The 16,014-nt window shown below is 49.8% G+C and overlaps 1 protein-coding gene across 1 annotated transcript in view; it reads right to left on the reverse strand.

Moving 5' to 3' along the window:
- The window catches only part of EFR3B (EFR3 homolog B), a 151,838-nt gene extending 138,773 nt beyond the window's left edge, over positions 1-13,065 (reverse strand). Inside the window, exon 1 of the mRNA XM_073335563.2 lies at positions 12,416-13,065. Within this exon, the coding sequence (XP_073191664.1) occupies positions 12,416-12,422 (7 nt within the window). The 5' untranslated portion in view covers positions 12,423-13,065. The remainder of the gene's footprint in view (positions 1-12,415) is intronic.
- Positions 13,066-16,014: the final 2,949 nt, after the last annotated feature.

Consider the following 16,014-nt stretch of genomic DNA (forward strand, 5'->3'; position numbering starts at 1 on the left):
AAATTAGTGCAGTATGGAAGTTCTATAGGAGAACACTTAACAAATAGGAAGCTGCCATCTTGACTCGGAGGGTACGTCTACACACCAACTAGACATCAGCAGCTGGCCCATGCCAGCTGACTCGGGCTCGCAGGGCTCAGGCTGTGGGGCTCCTTCATTGCTGTGTAAACCTCTGGGCTCGGGCTGGAGCCCAGGTTCTAGGACCCTGCATGGTGGGAGGTTTCCCCAGAAGTCTATGCAGCTGTGAAACAGCCCCGCAGCCCCGAGTCAGCTGGCACGGCCCAGCCCTGGTTTTTTCTTTGTTGTGTAGACTTACCCTGAGACACTTGGGCTGGATTCAGCACTGGTGGGCGGAAAAATCAAATACTCCCCCCAGAAATGTTTTTATTATTTGGATGGACAGTAGCACCTGGAGTCCTCAACCAAGATCAGGGCTCCAATGTGCTAGGTGCTGTACAAACATGGTGGGAGACAGTCTCTGCCCCAAAGAACTTACAGTCTAAAAAGACAAAGGAAGTGCCATTATTCCCCTTTGGCAGGAAAGTGCAACACAGAGACTAAGGGCACTGGAGGGGTTTGTTAGAGGAAGTTTATTGGCCAGGAGCACCCAAGACTTGCTGCCGGACTGGAACTCTGCCCAGGACTCCTTAAGTCTGAGTGTAGACCCATTGCTTGGTGTCTGCCCTTTTGCATTGCGGTACCGCGGGGCCCATGGGGCCTCGTGTTGAATGTAACCCTGTTTTACCGCTTCCCCAATCTTCTCTCCTGTTGTTTTTCTCCATTCATCCCTATGTAAATAAATATTTCCCTATCCTATATTCACTGTACTATTCCAGGGTGCGTGTGTTACTCCGGGAGGGTTGGAACAGGTGCCCCTGGGGTGGAAGGGACTTTCCCTGCCGCGTTTCTGCGCGTGCCTTGTCTTGGCCAGAGCTGCCTGCAGAGCAGACTCCGACTTGGCCACAAGGGCGCTAGAGTTACACATGTCATTGTGGAATTGTCTATTAGGGGATTTTTACACCTTCCTCTATCATCTGGCACCAGCCACCACCAGGGAGAAGCTACTGGACTAGATGGATCACGGGTCACAGCTCCAGAAATGTGATTCACTGATAACTGTCTCGCATTCTTCTAACAAGGCGGAGACGAGCTCGTGAAATTCTATTACAAAATAACCCAGTAACCAAAGTGTCCCACACCTGACATTACTGACTGAAAAGACCCAGGGTATGAACAGAGCTGGACTGACAGAGACTCATTTAACAATCCCACTTTGAGTCACGATAGGACAGCCTGAGCAGATGATTCATGCAAAAGGGTAGGTCAGACAGTACATTCACGAAGAAGAACAATGTCCCATGCCACTGGGCATCTTGTCTATATAGCGATAATACTTTACCTATGGGTACTGTTCCTCCCACGATCTCCAACGACTTTCCAAAAGGTGAGTAAGTAGCATTAGTCCCATTTTACTGAGGCTCAGAGAGGTTGTTCAGAGAGTGCAGTGCTTGGAATAGAAACCAAGTCTTGTAATTCCCAGCCCCGCTGCTCTAACTACTAGATAACGCTCCCTCTCTATACTTCTCTAGGGAACTTGCATGGGAACTCATTAACGTCTGTTTTAACCCAGGGGCCCTTGTCAGAATCAAGGTCCCATCAAGCTGGTCTCTGTATAAACACAAAGTAAGAGACAGTCCCAGCTCTGGAGCATTAACACAGAACGTTTGATCTGTTTTAAATGATCTTGCTACACATTCATATAACCCTGTTACTACGCCCCCCCAGCACTGTCTCTGGTTTTCGTTTTCTTCTCTGTCTCAGAATCTGCTTGCTGTTCACCCCCAAACATTCTACACCGTTAGACAGCAATCTGAGACAAACACCTGAGGAATGAGGTGTGTTGAGTGTCTAGGTTACTGGGACTCCGAGACCTGCTGCATAAATCCGGTTCCATGCAGAGTTGACAGGATCACACTTCGTTTGTAAGTTCCATTTCCAGTAGCTGCAGATTAGTAGATGTTTCAATACATGGTGAATCCTCTGTTATACAGTCCAGCATGTCAATAGGTTGCATCGATAACACCTTCTTACTGATATGCTTATAACCATCTAACATGCTTATAACATCTAGCCGTCATTTATCAACCCTTTTTAAACTTTTTGCAATGGAGCTTTAATATAAAGAGTGATTGTTTACAGTGTGTATATGACCTAAAAAACATAAGGTTTTGTTCGTGGGCAATTGTGTGCCTTGGTTTCCGTATCTGTAAGAGACCCTTTGGCATTTTTTTGTATAAGTGAGAATTTGTCCTAGTGTCCAGGGTGAAAAGAAATCCACCCTCCCAACACCTGTCCCCCTGTACTCAGTGCCACCCTCCACCCCAGAGGTTGTTGCATGTCAGTGGTGCTGTAAGAAGAAAGATCTAAAAGTAAAATATTACTAGAGAGGATCCCACTTCTGTAATTTGGCACGGCAAGTCACGCCTCATAACCGAAGACATGTATATTCACCGTCACACAACGGATGTGCCCTGCAATGTGTAACAGCCTAAGTTAGTCTTACCCAGTTGCTATAAAATGTCAATTACAGTAATAACGTCTTCCCACTAGAATGGTTTCTGATGGGCATGCTGATGCAGAAAGAAATGAAATAAGCCTGCACTGCCCACCAGAGCTTCACTGTTCTCCAGATGAAATGCTAACTCTGAAATCTGCGGCTCACTGAGAAACCTGATTCCTGAATGTGCCTGTACCCATCAGCTTTGAACAGCACGTCAGTGGGCAACACAGATGTCTGTTTAGAACATAATTAGCCTGAATACAGAGACAAGCTGCTAACACCTTGCGTTGTTCCCATTTCAGGTCCTGCACCGTAGGCACTGGATGATTGAAAAGTCCTGACATGAGGAGATAGAAGCAGACATCTGATAAGCCAGGGAGCGGTGTGCTCAGAGCAACTACAGAGCATCAGGGGGAAAAAGCTCTCCTAGCAGCTGCAAGATACTGTGGCATAATCAGGGCATGCGGAATTAGTGCCACCATGAAATGCAATCTGTCTGCACATGAAATGATAATGTCTTACATAACTGTGAAATCAAGGGGACAAATTTGCCAAGGGCCAGGATATTAACAAGAGCTGATCCCTTCTTAGTTTGATTTAGTGATAATTTTAATCACAACATGCAGACATGTTTATGAAGGACAAGTACCAACGGCCCTGGAACTCATGGGATAGTTCTACTGTTTATGGATCTGCCTCATAAGTGAGCTTGCAGCTGCCCAGAGCCAGATATCACAGCTGTCAGATACATGGCGTACATGCCCCATCAAGGAATAAAACCCAGTACCCCAGAGTCCAGAACACCTGCCTACCACTTGAACTGCAGCATAATCACCATTAACCAGCTGATGTAATAATCTTGCAGAAGCCTCTGGCCACTAAAGCAGAGTGGCACACAAACACATTAGCCAGTTAATTACAACATGACCAGCAAGCCTAGCCTGTAGGGCGATTAAAGCCACACATTTATCTTGGGCCTGAGTTGTGATGGGAGACTATGACACACCCTGTTCTGACATCTCAGCACGGCATGGGAGAGAGAGGGAAAAGTGGTGACATGGCATCACATTGTAACAAGGGGGTTGTTTTGTCCTGCTGATTAAAGGCAATCCCAACGTCTCCCCACCATTAGCTACCAAGAGGAAACGCTGTCTGGGGAAGGTAGCAGATTGCTGCTGCAGGACTGGACACAAGAGACACAGGGAGCTCTACCAGGAACATAGAGGGCAGCTGCCGGAGGGATGCTCTAAAGCTGCGTGGGACAGGATTTCAATGGGTTCAGTTAGCTGCTCAGTCCCACAGACGCTAGGTTAAATTCTAATGCAGGCCTCTAAGGAGAATGAGTTTGATGGGTCTCATTCCAGGCCCTCATGTGTCCACATCAAACACCACCGCACACTTGGGCATAAATTTTCTGTGTTTACCTGTATCTGCCCTGGGGAAAGCCACGACGGAACAGCAGGGGCCCCGTGGGTCAGGCGTGAGGGATATCGGTAGAACTGTGAGTGGGAGCGGGTTGTGGGTCAGGATTGAGGGGTGTTAGCAGAGCTGGCGAGGGGAGGGGGGGCCCAGGCATAGGTATAGTTGAGCAGGGGGGTTGTTGCCCCCCCAAACAGGGCCAGCTGTATGGGTGGGAGCCATGGTCAGGCAGCGAGGCTTGTGCATTTAACTTAATGAACCAGGATGGGCCCTGGCAAGCAGCCCCCCTGACTCCTGCCTTCCTCCTCCTCCTCACCCCCCAGCAGTCAGGGGAGCCAGCTGTTTGGCAGCCCCGGTGGAGCCTACGCTCCTGTGTCTCTCCGTGCGGTGCCGTGGGAGCCCAGCATGCAGCGTCCCCTCGCACCATGAAATACAGCAGCCCCAGCAGCTGGTACCAAGCTCCCGTGCTCAGGTCACCACAGTGGACAGCAGCAGCTGAGGCTCCCCCGCAAAGCCGGGCCCAGCCCCACCCAGTAATGCACAAGCAGGAGCGCCCGCCGCCATGTGGGTTTCATTTTTGAGCCTGCCGGACGGTGCAATGGCTGGAGTGGTTTTGGTTTAGGCCCCAGCAGAAGAGTCTTCTTCGCTGTGTGCTGACTGGCAGGGGGAAAACCGACCCGGCTCTGCACTGTAACCTTGGGTGCTGGAGCGCCCGTGTACACGGAGAATCTGTCTGCAGAACTATAGATAAAGCATTGCTACTGGGATTTAGATACTGTCTGTCAAAGCTGGGCCCCAGACTTCACGGCCATGGAGTAAAACGTGCCCAATTATACAGTCCACTAGCTGTAGTGGAAGTCTGTATCTCCCCAGGGATTTCCTTATCCCTGGCGGTCTGGAGATTTCCTTATCCAGGCGGTCTGGAGGGCTCTCTAGCATAATGATTATATAGACAATATAAAGCTACCATGTTTCTTTATTTGGCCTGGGTATAATTCAGGGTATCTCATGACAGCACAGAGAAGTTGTTTTCCCCTCAGTAAAACAGGAGTAGCACACAATGGGACATAATGAAGGAGTGATTCATTCATACAGGAGGCTCGTAAAGTGCTTTTACAAACAAGCACAATGTACTGAGCAGTGATGTTTACTGGACTATGATTTTGGGCTACTGGTGCTCACCGTGTTTTACAGAGGGATGGATAAGCCAGTAAGGCCCCTACCTTTACGATATTTATTCGCTTGGTACCATGTTCCCAAGGATGATAGTGCCATCATTCTAGGACTGACTCTCTGCCCTTCTGAGACAGGCCCACATCCCTCATCTTGGATGGCTCTAACATACAGCAGCATTGGCAAATATGTGGTCAGCAGCATTATTTACCCAAAGGGATTGGCGGGGGGCAGGGGGTGAAGGTGGCATCCCTCCCCGCACCTATCTGATGCTCCGGGACAGCTGCTGCTGTGTGCTTCTGCCGTCTTCTTCACCTTCTCCTTGTCCCGTTTTAGTCGGGGTTGGGGGCGCTTGTTCTTTGTCTCCAAGCATTCCTGTCGAGTGCATCTTCCAAGCTGACTCCAACCTTCTTCATGTTCTCCTTCAGCATCTCAAACTACCTCTTTCAGGATCTTTCTTTGCCCCGAGACTACTAGACCTTGTATTCTCTGGCCAACGTACCCTGCGTCTGGTTGAAAAACGAAGGCCCACAGAGCCTGTGTGATTGGCAAAACTTTGCACACCACCTGGCCAGACCTGATGTTCCTGGTTGGAAGTCGGAGTTCCCTTGTCCTACATGGACTTGTTAGCCATGGCAGGCAGTCCCACCTGCCTGGATCAATCGAGTTATAAGGCTCCAGACACCCATCATTCACACCCAAACTTCCAGTTCAGAACACCTCTGCCTCAAGAAGGCAAGTGGCAGGAGTTTAGCTGTCAGGTGCTATGAATTGCACCACCTGTACGAGGCATTTTCTAGGGAGTGAGAGCTGGTCCCCCACCCCACCTCAGCCAAGACAGTTCTTTAGGATTCCTGGGATTCTGCAGTAATTAATCCAAATGCTTCTCCGATGAGCAGCCCGAAGGCCTGAGTGCTGCAGCCCAGAGAATTACACAATTGAGGCTCTTTGCTCGTTCCACCTACCACAAACCAACCAGCACAGACTTCTCAGAGACACAGCAGCTAATTGAGCCTCCTGGCACCCTCGGAGCTGAGCATTACTCCCCATTTTACACAACAAAGGAAGACGAAACAGACATGTCCAAACCCACAAATCAGTGGCAGGGCTGGGATTAGATCCCACGAGTTCCCGAGTCCTAGTTCTGGGCCAAGCCACTCACTAAAAAGTGTCTCCCAAGTCTCTAAGTCCACTCCATGACACTTCAGACCCAGGAACTTCACAGCAACAGAACTCAGATCCTCCTGCTTTAAAAAGCTTAGGCTCAAACATTACAGGGCCTATGAGACACAGCTGAGTGGTTCCATCCAGCAGTGGGAACATGCACACCACATAGTTCAGTGCCGTAGTTGGGCTTCAATTAGATTTTTATTGGTAAATGTCACTAACCATCGATTTCACCATACACAGCAACAAAAAACATTTCCCTTGATAATGACTGAAACTTACAGACAGGCAAAGAAAGAAAAATGCTGTTTGAGAACTCAGAGTTTGATTTAAGGACATTTATTTTGTATATTTTGACATTTGGTGTAACTGTTATTTGGTGTAACTTTGTGTGTAACTGTTATGAAGGTTAAACTTTTAAAATCTCAACATCTACAGTCATTAAATCATTAGTATCTGTTTCCACCTCCCCATCATTTCTTGGAACTGTGAAAATTTAAATCAATCAAATTGGAAGAATATGCTTAAAGTAAGCATTGATACGATCCATCAAAATTATTTAAAAAAATCAAATTCTGTCAAGCCTAAATACAATTCCTTAACTAGTGTAATTTGAAACAGTATGTTACACAAGCATGTACTGTAATGCAGTGGCATGCATGTGTAAGCGGGGGAACAGTCCCGCTATTGTGGGGAACTTTCCTGGCTTCTGCACTACCCCAGTGAAGTGGGCTAGCGAAAGGATCCTCGCTCCCACTTCCTTTACCCAGTGGCCTCCCTGCCCTTGAGGACTCCCCTTCCACTCTCCTGTCTGGCAGAGTCCTCGTAACCCCAACAAGGCTGGGCCCAGGATTCCTGGGGGGGCTCGACCCCCAACCCTGCTGTGGTCACCTAGGACAGGGGCTAGGGTGTCCCCACTCCGGGGTACTCTCTCTGCACTGGGCACTTCTCTGACCCACTGACCATTACATACAAGTTAAAGCAAATGCAAGTTATTTAATCAACAATTAATTTTAAAACGAATAAGGAATAATGGGAAAGGTTAAAGGAAACACATCACCCCGCTCTGTGGCAGGGAACATCACAAACAGTGTCCCTGGAACGTCAGGGCAGTTCACAGTCTGTTCCTGGTAAGTCCCAGGCCCTGCTCCGGCCCTGGCCGTGCTGCAGGGATGCTGTGGGTTGGACGCTTGCTCTGGTGGTGGTCACACGCTCACAGGCTCTAAGTGGTAGGACCCGTCTACCCAGTGTCGCCCCCGCCCTGTCGGGGTTACGATCCAAGCCTGGCCTGCAGAGCCGCTTGGCTGAGGGGTCTCCCTGGGCTGGGCCCGCTGCCCAGGGTCCCCCTCGGTCTCCCCAGCTGCTCACCGCACCCAGCTCCGGACTGCTCCAGCCGCAGCTCCACCACTCGGTCTCTGCTGCTCTGCCTCCCGCTCCCTGGGCTGCTTCTTTGGCCCCTCTGGCTCTGGTTGCTGCAGCTCTGCTCCCAGGACAGGTCTGCTCTCTCGGGGCTGCTTTTCTGGTCCCTCTGGATCTGGCCCAGCTCAGCTCCCCAGCTCAGCTTGGGGCCCTGCTTTCTCCTTAGCTCAGCCCCACTCTGTCTGACCCAGGCAAGTCCAGCTCACACGGAGGACGGGACCTCCCTGGCCTCCTGACTCCCTGATTAGCCTGCCCGCCCTGTCATTCAGGCTGACCTGGAGCATTGGCCTCTCCCCACTGTTCCTGGGGGCTGTCAGTCTCACGTTCCTGAGTCCCCATTGACCCTTCCCCCTTTTTACTACTGGGAGCTAGTAACTAAAACACCCACACTGAATGTTAGTAAGGGGGCAACAGTCCCCTTACACATGTACATAATGTTGACTGGCAATGGCTAGCTCACAGACAGGATAACTGACCTACTACGAGGAGCAGTTAGGGGAGATCTTCTTTGGTTCAAGTGTCAGAGGCCTGTGCGTTGGAAACAATGGCCAAGGTTCTAGTCCCAGATCCACGGGGTGTTTGTGATTTGTATAACTGCATCTTATCTGCTGCTCATGACAGCAGCTGCATCAACACGGTCAGGAGTGTAAGAAGACAGCCACTCCTCCTGCTTGTCACACAGCTGTCCTGACTTTTCAGATTTTTCCCCACAGAAACTGCAGGACTGAGCAAGGCTAAGGCGATGCTGGTTGGGAAGACACAAGCCTCTCCACCATCAAAGACACCTGCCCCACACCCCTGCAGTCAGTCTCCATGACTGGGGAGAGACAGTGGAGAAAAATGCTTTCTTCTATCGCCAGCTTGCTCTTCCTGGAGGAGGACTTGGTCCCAGTGCGCCCTTTGTTTGTTATCACCTCCTAGCTGGATTGTGATAACTCTGTCTGGGGCTAAAGGTGGAAGCAACCCAGAGGATGCAACTTATGCAGAATATAATGTCCGACCTCCTCAGCATGCTGGGCCTCCTTCAGTGCATCACCAATGTGTCCCCTTCCCAGTCCTCTTCTGTTGCTAATTTAAGCCCTTGGTCCAAACTTTCAAAGCTATCAACAGCTACTCCAGCAACCACATCTCCACCCATGGCAGCTGCTCTCTTCAGCGACAGTGCAGCTCACAAAGTCTAGGACAAAGCGTGTGAGAGCTGAGACAAAGTACTCTTAGGGCGGGGGGGGGGCTCAGCTGCAGAGCGAGCTGCTGGAGAGATCAGAATGACCCAAAGAGTGATGGCATTTAGAACATGCTGCAGGAGCCTCCCTTCTGACCAAGCTTAAGAACACAAGAACGGCCATATTGGGTCAGACCAATGGTCCGTCTAACCCAGTATCCTGTCCTCCGACAGTGGCCAATGCCAGGTGCCCCGGAGGGAATGAACAGAACAGGGAATCATCAAGTGATCCATCCCATGTCACCCATTACCAGCTTCTAGCAAACAGAGGCTAGGGACACCATCCCTGCCCATCCTGACTAATAGCCATTGATGGACCTATCCTCCACGAATTTATCTATTTCGTTTTTGAACCCTGTTATAGCCTTGTCCTTCCCAACATCTTCTGGCAAGGAGTTCCACAGCTTCTGCACCTCAGCAGGAAGCAGATCTACCTACAACATATGCATACGCACATCACTTACCACGACAGGGCCCTATGATCTTGGGGTCATAGTGGATCACAAGCTAAATATGAGTCAACAGTGTCACAGTGTTGCCAAAAAAGCAAACATTATTCTGGGATGTATTAGCAGGAGTGTTGTAATCAAGACACAAGAAGTAATTCTTCCGCTCTACTCTGCGCTGATTATACTTTAAATGGAGTATTGTGTCCAGTTCTGGGTGTTGCATTTCAGGAAAGATGTGGACAAATTGGAGAAAGTCCAGAGAAGAACAATAAAAATGATTAAAGGTCTAGAAAACAACCTATGAGAGAAGTTTGAAAAAAGGGGGTTTGTTTAGTCTGTGGAAGAGAAGACAGAGAGGACATAACACTTTTCAAGTACATAAAAGGTTGGTACAAGGAGGAGGAAGAAAAATGGTTCTCATTAACCCAATGGGTTTAAATTGCAGCAAGGGCAGTTTAGGTTGGACATTAGGAAAAACTTCCTAACTGTCAGGGTGGTTAAGCACTGGAATAAATTACCTAGGGAGGTTGTGGAATCTTCATCATTGAAGATTTTTAAGAGCAGGTTAGACAAACACCTGTCAGGGATGGTCTAGAGATAATTAGTCCTGCCATGAGTGCACGGGACCGGACTAGACGACCACTCAAGGTCCCTTCCAGTCCTGTGCTTCTATAATGACTCTAGATGCTACTGTACTACAAACAGTAAGGCGAAGAGCAGAGCCCTCTTTGAAGTTCACTACAAACCTCGCTATGTGGATTTCCAGGTGCAGCGTTAAGATACAGCAGCCGTGGGAGCAACAGGAAGCCCTAATGCGGATGGAACCGACCACCTTGTTCTGAAGTGCGGCTGGAGGCTGGTCCAGCCTCGGCCTATGGCAATGCTGTCACAACAGCACAATGCTGTGTCTCTTAATAGATGTCGTTTCTGCTGGGATATGTAAGGGTGAAGCAGAGACCTGGGAAACCGCTGGTGTGCAGACACGGTATTAGGGAGCAGAGCCATGAGCAGACACCGCTTCTGCATTTGGTAAAGTGCAGGTACCCCTGATAAAGTGCTACCCCTCTGCCTTCCCTTCCCCTTGTTAAGGATTGATAAGCCTTGCAGCTGCATACGGAATGTGGGGATCTAAAGGATACCTTTGTGTAAAGCACTGTTTTCTTCCCCCTCCCTTCCTTTCCTAGCTACATGAACAAGCTCGGGGTCAGGGCCCCTTCCTCCCTTCCCTGCAAACTGCTCATCCAGGGCATTTGTGGCTACAATTATTGTAAAGAACTTTTACTTTGAAGATAAATGTATCTGTAGAATATGCTAATGCTGTAATCAGGGGCGGGGATAATTATATTCAGTATATAGCTATTAATATTCATTGTATGGGCATTCATGTTACTCAATAAGAGGTTTGGGGGTGTTGCAACGATTGTAGATATTTACATACTAACTTAGATAACAGGAGCGTGCTGTAGCTAATCCAGTGCTTACTGGACAATTGGGTCGAGAGGAACAAGTACCGCAATAAAGAAGCCCGTCTACTCAATCCGCCTCTGGGTCAGCCTGCTCATTCTCTAACGGTTTCCCTATGGAAGGCGAGCTCTGGTTCCCACAAACCTGTGGAGAGCAGTGGGGGACGGGGCAGCTCACCCTTCCCTGAAAAGCAAGCTGGGATTGATTAGCATGACAGAACTGTCGTGTCACTGAGAACTGTATACAACAGGCCCTAATTCTAGTTATGTCAAGGCCCATTTATAATGCTGTGGCAGTATAAGGAGGCCTTAAAGTGGGTGGAAGCAGCCCCCCCCTCCAAGAATCCCCCCCACATCCTGGTCACTGGCCCTGCTCTCAGGCCCCCAGTATGGTGTGGGGGTCATTGGTGTGGCAGCAGTATGCTGCACTATGGCTATTCTCTGCTTCCCCTGCCTATATGGGGCTGCAGCAAGGAGAGGGAAAGTTACAATAGCTCTTGGGATGCTCTGACTTAGGGCCCTCCCTAGCCCCAAAATACAGGGTGTGCAAAGGTGACTTAAAGCCACCTTACCCCCAACCACAGGAACAATCACGGAGCGTCTGGCGCTGTGAGAGCGACAGAACTGTGCAAACTCCACAGGGTCCTGTCACAAGGGCTCCTGCAGGATGTGATTCAGTTTCCATGTCAGTTTCATTCATCTGTCAGTTTCGTTTTGAGTTTCCCCTGAAAAACCACACTTGCCTCCAGGCTGGCCCACCTGTCACTGGAAGGTCTGGGGAACAGCAAAGCCTTCCAGTCTCAGCTGGGTAATAATAATAAACATTTGGGCTGAGCTGAGGTTGGCCCACCCCCACTCGTCCACTGGGCCGTCCCTGCACAAACTCCCTCCAGATCACGGCTAAAACCCCCTCAGAGCCAGGGATGGGAAAGGCCCATCAGATCTCTGCTGCGCCCTACAGCTCAGTGTATTCTCCTGTCCTCCCTCCAGTCTGGTCTCCGAAGCCCCAAGCAATGGTGCTTCCACCATTTCCCCTAGGACACAGCTCCACAGCCTAGCACAGCTCACAGTCAAGCTGCTTTTCCAGATAGTTCAACATTTTCCTGTTCTTACTGGTGTAAGATCTAACACCAAGGTACCAGTGCTAACAACAATCTCCTGCCCAGCAAACACACTGTTCTTCCAGACAGCAGATGGAAACTCCTGTGGTTTTTTCCTTTAACCCCTTCACCTCTGAATTTTTTTTGCAACTCCATAAAGGACACACAGCATTTGCTGTTCTTAAGCGCAATGTTTCACTGACACACCACACTCTGGGGCTGGAGGGAGAAAGGGCATGGAAAGGGCACTGCCTGCACCAGGCAAAACTATGGGGTATCTTATTGCTTCTCGCATGCCTAGACCAGACAAACATTACTCAACGGGAGAGAGCAACCCTTAAGGTGCAAAGCAAGCAAAAAAAGGGGTTAAGTCCTTTCTCCCGTCACTTGCCTTCCCACATCCCCTGCCATGTGCTGGCAAGCAGCTGCAACTCCCCCCCTACCTGTCATTGCTGCTCTCGAGAGCCGGGTTCACGCTGCAAGACCGGTCCCAAAGCTCAGTCCAGCCTAGGCAGGGAGGGAATCCCTGAGGGTGTCCTCTTTCCCCGTAGGCTGGCTGGCAAGTCCCAAGAAAGCCACCGACGCCGCTGTGCCCGCTGCCCCACGATCCGTCAGAGAGAGAGAGCCCGTCTTTGAAGAGTCAGCCGCAGCAAAACAAGAGCTAGAAATGTTTAGTTAAGTTACTTTGTGCGTCGGCTGCCTCCTTCCTTTCCCAAGTCACGCAGACAGCCCCAGCTGCTCAGTTTCCTTTTTAAACAGGAGCGGTGAGTAATAAGCCCGGCTCGACGCACAGCCTGAGCCTCGGTGAGAGCAAAGAGAACAGTGACTTTGGGGGAATTGAAGCAGAGATCCCTGAAGGCCCATTTACCAGCAGCGGGCCAATAGAGCCGACAGCTTTCTTGCAGGCACTTTGGACCTCCAGCACGACAGCAGCCTGGAATGATAAAATCCTCATGTGTCCTGACCAGCAGGTGACTGGCATGCAGAGGGAACTGAGTCGGTTAGGAGACGGGGGAAAGGGCCCAGCTCCCTCCTTTGTCAGACAGGTTCCTCCCTGGTCTGGCTGCTCCTTCCTTCCTCCCGCCCTCCACCTGACACTCTCTCTCACGGCTGTTTCCATGGACACCAGTAGCTGCCACAGAAACAGCAGCAGGGACTTCAGACATCAAGAAATCCACCCCTCCATCTGTCTATTGCTCCTTCCTCCCTGCGGAAGAGAGGTGGCTTCCCAGCAGAGAGCCTCCCACTGAAGTCTGCAAGAGTTTTACCAGCAGACTTCCACAGGAATAGGACTGATTCCCCTACTTTGACTAGCAGTAACAGGGAAGAGGAATGGCCCAGAGAGAGAGACACCCACCAGCGCTTGAGAAACAGGAACGGGAAGCCTGAAGTTTCTTGGAGGGGAAGTGGGGGTGGACAGATATCAACCGCAACTGGGCTTAGCAGAACAGTCAGGTGGTGCCTGGGAAGTAACTGGTGTGAGGAAAGTAACAGAACTTTCAACAGGTGGATAAGTTATTTGTGATTCTTACAGCACTGGGGTCATCAGTGCTATAATAATCAGGGTTGGATACAGTATTAGGAAAAACTATTTCACTAGGAGGTGGTGAAGCACAGCAATGGGTTACCTAGGGAGGTGGTGGAATCTCCATCTTTAGAGGTTTTTAAGGCCCAGCTTGACAAAGCCCTGGCTGGGATGATTTAGTTGGGGTTGGTCCTGCTTTGAGCAGGGGGTTGGACTAGATGAACCCCTGAGGTCTCTTCCAACCCTCATCTTCTATGATTCTATGATTTTTGGAACTATTTGGCAACAGTGGGGCTAGACTCAAGGCCAGAAGGGACCATCATGATCATCTGGTCTGACCTACTGCACACTGCAGGCCACAGAATCTCACCCACCCAGTCCTGTGATAGACCTCTAACCTCCGGCTGAGTTACTGAAGTCCTCAAATCATGATTTAAAGACTTCAGGTTATAGAGAATCCCCCATTTACACTAGTTTAAACCTGCAAGTGACCTGTGCCGCATGCTGCAGAGGAGGGGGAAAAAAAAAAGTCCCAGGGCCAGAATCTAAACCCTCTTGTTCCAAAAATGTCCACTATCTTTTGAGCTAGAGGAGAATCCAATCTGTCTGACATGATTAGCTGTTAGGATTCCACCCAGGAGACGGCAGCACACACATCTCTCCTATATATTACACTGTAATAACCCCTATAGTTGAGGTGACAGTCCCCAGATTTCTACAGCAGGGAACAGATGCAGCAAAGGGCCTTCAACTCTGGATCTCTTTTCTCCTAGTCCCACAGACAACAGACCTCAAACTTGTTTGAGTTTTCAGGGCTAGTGCCTCGGGCTTTTGGCTACAAGGAGGTCTCAGGGGCTGGGCAGTTGAGTTTCTTGGTAGACTAGATGAAGTTCTCTTGAATCAGTGCATTCACTGGTATGAGTTGAAGATGCACATGTGTCTAGAAAACGTGACAGCACATTATACAGATTAAATAAATACAATTATACATTGAAGATAATCTAGACATGCAATGATTAGAATGCGCTTCACACATCTCACAACACCCCTGGGAGATAGATCTGTATTAACACCCCAGTTTAGAGCTGGGAAAACTGAGGCACATCGGTATACATCTGACTCACAGCCAGTCAATGTCAGAACTGAGAACAGAACCCAAGAGTCCCGATTCCCAGAGCCCCCTGCTTTCACCGACAGACCCTATTCAGTCCCTCAATTAAGTGGACCTATAGCAAGTTCCTGTGATACCTCAGTGACAGGCTATGGGCCTGTTTAGGGTGTCTTTAGTAGGAATGCAATCACAGGATTGGGGTGCCTGTTTCCACGTGGGATGCCACTACGCACTCTCTTGTGACATTGCACATGGACACAAACAGGAGCCCTCACTGGCTTGTATGTCACAATGGGGCATCATCAGGTCCCAAATGAACTCGGGGTTCACCCATCCTTCAAGCTGCATGAGAACCACCTCCACTTTGGGACATCCCTCTCCTCAGACTTGAGTGCCACATACAAAGGTCAGAGCCCTAGTGCACAAGCTCTGAGAAACCAGAAGAGATGTCCTAATGGGCTAAGCCTTAGCTTTGGAGTCCCTGCATTCCACAGAAGCACAGGCTCAAATCAGCCCAACGCAGCCCTTCATCCATTTGAGGCAGATAAAGCAAGCTCTATGCCGTGAACTGCAGGAAGGTCCTTTTGAATGAGACCTTTGAAACCAAGGTTCTGCATGGCCATTAAAGAGTCTATGGTGCTTTCTGCAAGAGCAACATTTGCTCAGTGTTTAAACCTTAAACCCTCTTCTCTCAGGTGTGCTCTGTGCCTGGCTACAGCACTGCACCCCAGAGGTAGCTGCATTTCAGTAGTGCCCTGTGACGGGGCAAGGCCAGATGGCTATAGAAAAGTAGTGGGAGATAGATATATTAGCTCCAGGCTAAACAAATCCCTGGTACCAGCTTAAGTGAAATGGAAGCTGCTCCAGGTCAATTAAGACACCTGGGGCCAAGTAAGAACTTTCCAGAAGGCAGGGAGAATGCTAGGTTGATTGGGACACCTGAAGCCAATCAGGGGCTGGCTGAAACTAGTTAAAAGCCTCCCAGCCAGTCAGGTGGGGGTGCATGTCAGGAGCTGTGGGAGGAAGTTGTGCTGTTGGAGAGACTGAGCAGTACACACCATATCAGGCACAAGCAAGGAGGCCCTGAGGTAAGGGTGAAGTGGAGCTTGAGGAAGTGGGGGCTGCTGTGGGGGAAGTAGACCAGGGAATTGTACATGTCATGTTTCTAAAAGGTCAGCTACCATAGCTGATACTATTAGGGTCCCTGGGCTGGAGCCTGGAGTAGAGGGTGCGCCTGGGCTCCCCCCACCTTTGCCCCCTGATTAAGTACTGAGACTGGGAGACAACAGAGACTGTGCAAGGGAGGATAACTTCTCCTCACCTCCCTTGCTGGCTTATGATGAAAATGGCTCAGTAGACTGTGACCCTTCTCCCTAGAGAGAGAAGGGTTACGTGGAGGGTCACAG

Source organism: Lepidochelys kempii, chromosome 3 (assembly GCF_965140285.1).
Source record: "Lepidochelys kempii isolate rLepKem1 chromosome 3, rLepKem1.hap1, whole genome shotgun sequence".
In the NCBI taxonomy this organism is placed as follows: domain Eukaryota; kingdom Metazoa; phylum Chordata; order Testudines; family Cheloniidae; genus Lepidochelys; species Lepidochelys kempii.